The 8,509-nt window shown below is 51.2% G+C and overlaps 1 protein-coding gene across 2 annotated transcripts in view; it reads left to right on the plus strand.

The window, feature by feature from the left end:
- Positions 1-8,509, plus strand: part of CNDP1 (carnosine dipeptidase 1) — a 38,271-nt gene that overhangs the window by 16,911 nt on the left and 12,851 nt on the right. For both annotated transcript variants that reach the window (XM_086683229.1, XM_086683228.1), the window contains exons 6-7: positions 4,895-5,095; positions 7,758-7,842. In XM_086683229.1, the coding sequence (XP_086539355.1) occupies positions 4,895-5,095; positions 7,758-7,842 (286 nt within the window). The remainder of the gene's footprint in view (positions 1-4,894; positions 5,096-7,757; positions 7,843-8,509) is intronic.

The following is an 8,509-nucleotide window of genomic DNA, read 5'->3' on the forward strand; positions in this document are numbered from 1 at the left end:
GACAGTGATGATGACATGATGATGACGATGACAGTGATGGTGACATGATGATGACAATGACGATGATGTGGACATTGATGTTGACAGTGATGACAATGACGATGACGATGTGGACATTGATGATGACGATGACAGTGATGATGATGATGATGACGATGATGATGACAATGACGATGATATGGATATTGATGATGACAATGACAGTGATGATGATGATGACGATGATGATGTGATGATGACAATGACAATGATGTGGACGATGACGATGACTGATGATGACATGATGATGACAATGACAATGATGTGGACATTGATGTTGACAGTGATGACAATGACAATGACGATGTGGACACTGATGATGACGACGATGATGATGATGACGATGGTGAGGACATAATGATGACAATGACGATCACGATGATGACGAGGACAAGGGTGATAGTGATGACGAGGGCAATGATGACGACAAGGATGACAAAGATGAGGATGACGATGACAATAAAGGCAGCGTGCTTTGTGTCACCGTGCTCCAAGCTTAAAATTGCGCTGTGTCCTCTTCTGTTCCCAGCAGTCTCCAGAGGTGTGGGTTACCGTCACACCCAGTTCACAGATGAGGAACTTGAGGCCTGGGAAAACAAAGGGACTTTCTGAAGCTGCCCGCTGGTCTGGGGCAGGGGTGGTGCTGTACTTTGAGCCTGCGCTGTTGACCACAGTTAAAAACAAAACACAAAGCACAGGAGGAGGCTGCACTGTCTTTTTATCTTTCTCTTGTCTGGTCTCCTATCTTTATCTTGTCTCTTTTATCTTTATCTTACTTTAGCTTGTCTTTTTTGTCTTCTCCTCCTCCTTAACACAAGATATGGCTTCATTAATAGAGACAGACATGCACTTTAAAGAACGTATTAGCTGCTTTACAGATTATCAAGATAGAACTCTCTGGTATGTGACGTTCTGTCTGAATCCTCAGATCTCTTTCCATTTGTGTGAAAAGTGGTTTCAATAGGTGTCCAAGTCAGGGCATGGAAAGGTAGGAGTGCAGCTCTGAGGAGGGGGACCTCCTCTTTCAGGCCACCGGAGGATGGCATTGGTGGACCCAAGCTTGCATCTTTAACTGTCTCATGCGATGTTCTCCAAGGGTGGTTTCATCTCACGCCACTCTCCTCCTACTAACGAATGTGGTTAGACTCCAAACAGAGGATTCAACCTAGCCGTGTGGCCACGGGCAAGAGAGTTAATCTCTCTGGGCCTCAGATTCTGTTCTGTAAAAATGAGGGCATTGATTTGGGTGGTCAGCTTTCCAACATTGTTTAGTTGATGGCGTATTTCCATTTGGCACTGAGTTAGCCCCGTCGAGTTGGTGAGCATGATGGCAGGGAGAGCCTGGCCCTTGGCTCCTAGCCCCTGTCCGTGCTCCCTGTTCTGGGGAAGGCTGGGAAATCCCCACGCCGAGCCCGAGCCAGCTGCAAGTTCAGGGAATCTTCCTGGAGAGGAGGCAGCTCTAGGCCTAGATGTGGTGGGAGGGGCCGTTTCAAATGGAGACGGAAGAGAGGAGAGGAAGGAGGGGAGGCACCACCGTTACACCCCAACTCCTAAGGCACTTCCCAAGGAAAGCCGCCTGCTGGCTTCTCCCTGTGCATTAAGTTCAGAGCACCTACTGTGCCCCAGACACCCAAGAGGTCCAGGGGCTGCAAATACAGGTCCCCATGGTCCTGGCCTCATTCCCTAGCTCACACCGGACCTGCTTCATGGCCCTGGGGTCTCTGGGTACACTGAGATGGCCTCGGCGTTTTAGGAAGTTCTTCAAGCCCTTTGAGCCAGAGCTTCCCTTCTCCTCAGGACTTACTTATGAGGCGTCCATTGTGGAATATTCCTTGAAGTGCAGTTTGGAATGGGGCATCTAAGTTAAGTCATAGGGTTGACATTTTGCACCTATCTTGTTCGATGCGGTATTACAAGAAGAAGGAAGCTTGGGTTGGCTCTGTTGGTTCCGGGACATGCACATTTATTACACTTGGTTCCTGTCTGGGCTCCACAAAGCATTAGCTCTGTGCCTCTGGAGTGCAGAAGGATTTTGTGGGACCGAAATGTGTAACCTTTCTACCTTCCTCTCCTCTTGCTCACATGACTTCATTGAATTAACCATTTGAAGATTGGATATTTAAAAAGGAAATGGGGCCCATCGGGTGACTTCATGGGCAAAAAGGAAGGTGTTACCAGTCACAGAGGAAGCAGACCCTCTGCCCGTCGTCCCCACCCCAGCCCCAGCCAAAGGCTCTGAGAGCAGCACACCCTGTCTAGGACAGAGGAGGCTCGAGGTGGGGGTCCCGCTGTGTGGGTCTCCATCCAGCCTGTTCCAAGGAGACCTGGGGAAGTAGGGGTCTGTGTCCAGGTGCCAGGCAGAGCGAGCCAGCCCATCCTCCTGGATGGCCTCTTCCAAATCCTGTCCGTCAGACCAGGTCCTGACTCTGCCCCATGTTTTCCTAGAGGCAATTTCATCAGCTGCCAGGGGCTTCTCTTTCAGGAGTTCATTTTCTCCTGAGACAGAGCAGAAGAGAGGGATGTAACCGCTCTTGACTCCACTGCTGTATCTCACTGAGAAAGACGAGCTTCCTAAGTGAGCCCATTGTTCTGGCTGGGTCCTGTTGACCCCCTACAAAGCTGCCTCCCGAGTTGTCATACCTGCTTAAATAAGCCCTGAGTGTTTAACATGATCTTGGTTTCTCTTTCTTTTTCTCTTTCTTTAGTTCTTTCTACATTCTTTCTGTGTCTTCTTCCTTATTTCCTTTCTTCCTTCCCTCCCTCCTTCTCTCTCTTGTCTCTTTCTTTCTTTCTTTCTTTCTTTCTTTCTTTCTTTCTTTCTTTCTTTCTTTCTTTCTTTCTTTCTTTCCTTCCTTCCTTCCTTCCTTCCTTCCTTCCTTCCTTCCTTCCTTCCTCTGTGTCTCTATCTCTTTCCTTCCTCCCTCTCTCTCTGTTTCCTCCCTCCCGCCCTCCTTCTATTTGTCTCCTTCCTTCCTTCCTTCCTTCCTTCCTTCCTTCCTTCCTTCCAAGGGAGAAAGCAATATTTATAATAAAGTTCCTATATATAAAGGCCAAAGTTTGCTTTGCTTTTTAAATTTCAACTCTGAAATGCACACGATCACAAACAAAACAGAAGAGGGGCGCCTGGGTGGCTCAGTCGTTTGGGCATCCGACTTCGGCTTGGGTCATGATCTCATGGTTCACAGGTTTGAGCCCCACATCGGGCTCTGTGCTGACAGCTCAGAGCCTGGAGCCTGCTTCGTGGATTCTTTCCCCCTGTCTCTCTGCCCCTGTCTCTGTCTCTCTCTCAAAAATAAATAAAACATTAAAAAAAATTAAAAAACAGAACAAAAACAGAAGAGATGTTCACTGCCCTTGGACAAATCAGTTAATCTCTTGGAGCCTCATTTACCTGACGTGTGAGCTAGGAATAGTCCCCTCGACCTCAGGAACCTAGAGTGGAGTAGATGAAGTCCCAGGTAGGAGGAGCCCCGAGCCCGGGAGTGTGAGGCCCTTTGCAGTGCGGTTTCTTCCTTGCTGGCGCCCTCCTGCTCTTCTGCCCTCCCGTCCTCTCTCTGTGTCTTGCTTATCGAGCGCGCAAATGCACCTCACTTCAGTGGCTAATTTCACCGAGAGGCAGACAACTGTTAACACCCATACCGCATAGGTGGGGAGGTGAGTGGCCGAGGAGTGGAGCAGCTCGTCTCGGGCGCCTTGGGTGTCAGTGACAGAGCGGACAGCTGTGCTGTCTGCCTCCCCCAACACGTAGCAGCTACTGGCTTGTGTTGTGTTAATCACATTTTGCCAGAAAATTCTTAAGCTTTCCAACTACTTCTCAGCAATTGTTCTCTAGTTAAATGTTAATAAAGAGCTTTCAAATATTAATATTTCAGAACTTCTGCTTAACTTCTTAAGACACATAGAAATAAATGTACCCAAGGGATACATTTGAACAAATCGTTATCCCCAAATGCCCTTAACCAACTGAATGACCGAAGGTCACTTAATTTCTAATATATAATCCTCCGCTCATCCTGCCTTTGTTAATCTTTGGTGAGTCAATCCCACTCGTTAAAACTAATTAGTATGTTTGTGCCATCGATTATCTGCATGGAATTACTTCTAGAGTTCTCCTGTGCATGTTTTATGCTCCAGGAAAAGACTTTGACCTCTCCTCTTCATGTGCCTCTCAAAGATATGAAGTTATAAATTATAAAGATACAAAAAGATCAAAACCGAATGGGGGAAAGGCACATTGTAAAAATTTTAAAGGAGCTATTCTGTGCCCTAATATTAGCTAGAGAAAAACCTGAGTTCCATTTTGCTGCAAGATCAAAGCCTTTGAATAAGTTAAAAGGCAGATTGAACTCAAAGCTGAAAAATAACAGATACTTGAAATAAAAATTATCCTGAGGCTTAAACATTAGACAGTCGTTCAAAGGAAGGAGTTCTCATTTATCACGCTCAGAATTACGAGAACAGAAAAAGATTTGTAATCGAGTAACCTTTCTTGAAAGGTTCCTTTTGGGGAGAGGGAGGAAGGTGCCCATCTCTGTGGCGGCCCAGCCGAGGCCTGAAGTGTAGACGTTGCTTTTTCGGTAGGAATTCCTTCCCCGAGTCCTTTGTGGTCCACGCTGAATCGATGGGTCATGCTGGAGGCCGTACGCTGGGCCTTCCCTTGAATTCTGCTTCCTGGTCTTAGGTCTGACCCCTTTGTTATAAATGGAGCCGTTGGGTATGTGGACAGCCCGTACGTTGAATGTGTGTGGTGGTGTATTTATGTCACACGTGAACTACTTCTGGATCCGAAAAGATGAATGGGCATGTTGTGCAAGTTTTTGACAGAATGCTTTGTTCTGTTGTTAATCTGATTCAGGATCTCCCCGTGAATATCAAATTCATCATCGAAGGCATGGAAGAAGCCGGTTCTGTTGCCCTGGAGGAACTGGTCAGAAAAGAAAAGGACCGGTTCTTTTCCAGTGTAGACTATGTCGTCATTTCGGATAACCTGTGGATCAACCAGGGGAAGCCGGCCCTCACCTACGGCACGAGAGGGAACAGCTACTTCAGGGTGGAGGTATTTGCAAGCTCCAGGGGGGCGAGGGAGGAGTCCGTCCTGGGATCTTGGAGGGAAGAGAGAAAGCTCTTGAGAGAGGAGAGTTCTGACCTGGAGGCTTGGCCGGGTCACGGAGGCCATGGAGGTCTCAGGACGGGGGATTCAGGAAGCCCCCCAAACAGAGTGGCTGTGCTGTGTGCATTTTTCTGGAGAGAGGATACAGGGGTTTGTGACTCACAAAACCAAAAGGTTTAGGAAGCACAGCTGTGGAGTTTGGAGGTGCGAAGAGCAGTGCAGCGGGTAAGGAGACTGCCTGATGGCGCCCGCGCTGCCGAAAGGAGGGGCAGGAGCCCCACGGCAGGGGGAGGAGGGGGGGCGCCCGCATGGCTGAGGCTGATGGGAATTCTGGCTCACTTCCTGTGCAGCCTTGTGCAGGCTCCTTCACTCGGAGCCTCCATTTCCTTACCTGTAAAGTGGGCCCAGTGATCCCCTCCCAGGCTCGTTGGGATCCCTGAGGAGGAGGTCCAGTTCGGCTTCCTTTAACTTTTCTAGTCATACGATAGCACTTTAGAGCCAGACGGCCCTCCCTGGGAGATCAGTAGGTTTTCAGCCACTTCGTGTGTCCTCGTGTAACAGGGCGCACACTAGCCACACGTGCCCTGTCCACACCCGACTGCTGTGAGCATGAGAGGGTGTAGAGAAGGTGGAAACGCTCACGCGCTCACAGGCACTTAAATGGCAGCGTGTGCCTTCTGCTCACCAGATGAGAGGATGCTGAATCCCAGGCCAGACAGCCTGACTGAAACAGCCCCTGCCCTCGAGGAGTTTACTGCCGGGAGACCCAGACGCTTGAAGACATGGGAGGGAGAAGCGGCGAGGTCCTTGTGGAAACCTCTCTCAAAGACTTGGCCTTGAAAAGACGTGACATGAGGGGACGTCTAGAGGGGCACAGGGTCTGGGCTCCTTCAGGAGGCAACCGAAAAGCTCCGAGGGAGCAGGGGGTTTATGAGAGCAAAGGCACGGGGGCGGGGGGCGCGGGTCCTGAGCTCTTCTGAGCAGGTGCAGGATGAGACTGCCGAGGGAGAACGTGCAGGACATGTGTCCCACTGCGTCTCTGGGTCTCTGCTGAGTAGGAAGCACATCTGCCTGCCACAGGGTGACTGGGGACTGGGTGGGAGAACAGACCGGATCATGATCAAGTGTCGGGGAGGCTTGGGCAGGGAGAGTCCCCTGCCCTGCAGCTGGGTCATTGTTAGCAGCCGAGCTCAGTAGCCAGGGAAGGAGAAGGCCCCAGTGGGCAGGGCCGACCCAGGGCTGAGGTCATTCCAGGCGGTGCGATGGAGGGACGGGGGAACGGCCAAGGGCACCACTGGCCACAGACAGTTAGAAGTGGTGGGCGATGCAGGGCTGAGGGGAGACAGGAGGACGACAGGTGCGGAGATCCTGGCTGGGTCAAGGGAGGTCACGAGCAGGTGCAGGCGGTGACAGGAGGATCGGGAGCGGGGGGACGGCGGGAAAGGCTTTGGAGGTGGGACTCTGCAGGCCCCACGGTGCTGTGGTTAGTGTGACTGCCTCATGAAGCAGAGGTTTGGAGCTTAAGTGGCTCAACGGAACATGCGTCTGGCAGTGCTTTGAAGACGGACCGGAGGAGGGGAAGACCAAGCCGGCGGGAGAGATGGGGGGACGAACCGGAGAGGCATTTCAACGCAACTCGTCAGGAGCTGGTGGCAGATTGGGTGTGGGGTGCGCCGAAGCCAAAGAAAACTTTAAGGTGACAGGTTTACAGGACCCACGTCTGTCCGTCTTTTGGAAACGGGCGAGCTGGTAGGAGGTAGCAGAGGCGCAGCTCCCCTCCACATCTGCAGGATTTCAGGAACTGGGAGCACACCAAAGTATTATGCCCCAGAAGCAACCAACATTTTGAGGTCAGGTGAGTGGCAGGTGAAAGGCCCGACCTCCAGGGATGGACACTGAAGGGTGTGGAGGTGGTAAATGAAGCACAGAGAGGCAGTTCTTTTCTTATTTTTATTTGTTATGTTTTTAATGGTTATTTTTGACGGAAAGAGAGAGAGAGAGAGAGAGCACAAGCCAGGGAGGGGCGGAGAGAGGGGCAGACACAGAAGCTGAAGCAGGTGCCAGACTCTGAGCTGTCAGCACGGAAACCGACGCGGGGCTCGAACCCATGAACGGGGAGATCGTGACCTGAGCCAGGGTCGGGTGCTTAACCGACTGAGCCCCCCGGGTGCCTTCTAGGGAAGGGGTTCTTGAGGTTCCGTGTGTAGAGGGAGTAGGAGCCAGGGACTGAGCTCCAGGGCGGGAGGCAGGGAAGAAGTTACCAATGGAGACACCAATGGAGTTGTAAGAAAAGGACAAAGAGGAGGTTTCTGGAAGGAGGGCTGAGCAACAGGCAGGGTTGGGCCACAGAGACGTCAGCCCCTTGGGGAAGGGGCTGCTGGCCTCAGACAGAGCCATGTTGGAGGGACAGTTGGGGACTGAAATCAGCTTCAGAGGATTCAGGAAAGAACGGGAAATGAAGACGCGGGAGGTGCCCCACGCACTGTGACCGGGACGTATCCACCCGAGTCCTGAGGGACAGCACGTGGGGTGTGTCCGACCACGTGATAGCTGCTACCAGAGCTACCACAGGGGTAAGCGCCTGTCTTCTCTCTTACCTGCCTTCCAGGTGAAATGCCGAGATCAAGATTTTCATTCAGGAACCTTTGGTGGCATCCTCCACGAGCCAATGGCTGATTTGGTTGCACTTCTTGGTAATGTCTTATTTCATTTCACTTTTTAATCACTGGGGAACCTACTAGAATACAGTTCCGTTTGGTTCAGTGCATCTCTCCTCCCTTGGCTTCCAAGCCAGTTCTGAGTAAGGGTCCAGTAGAAGAAGAACCGTATTCCTAGCTTCCCCCGCTTTGGCTAAATGTTCCTTGGGCTTATTGAGTCCACATTACTTTTGTTCATGGACTGAAGCTCTTCCTCAATTCACCCCCTTTTCTTTTACTGGATATTGTGACACAACTGGTCACGCTCGGGGTCACTAGCAGAGAGACCCTTCTGGAGAAGCATCCAGAGATGATGCCAAATACATCGGCACCACTTGGCTCCTTTCGTCCAGGTTGCTGTGGCCCACAGTGGCACAAGGACTCCCGTGGGTCTGCTCGTGGCTGCCTGCCCCTGACCTTGCAGAGTGTCTGGGGTACGGAAGCGGAGGTCATGTGTACGTGTGTGTGTTTCCAGAGAGCCAGAGTGCCCACCCCGATCACCTTGATTCTTCCTGTATCTCTTGCTTATGTCGGCCTGCCCAGCATCTGGCTGGATCCCGGGAGTTCAAGGAAGCTTCGTATTCAGGGACCTCACTTGGATGAGCCCCTTTTGCAGGCTTAGCAGGGACTCTGTGCTTTTGTGTTCATAATTGGGTGTTCTTTC

Source organism: Puma concolor, chromosome D3, assembly GCF_028749965.1.
Source record: "Puma concolor isolate L17-30 chromosome D3, mPumCon1.1.hap2, whole genome shotgun sequence".
Lineage (NCBI taxonomy): Eukaryota > Metazoa > Chordata > Mammalia > Carnivora > Felidae > Puma > Puma concolor.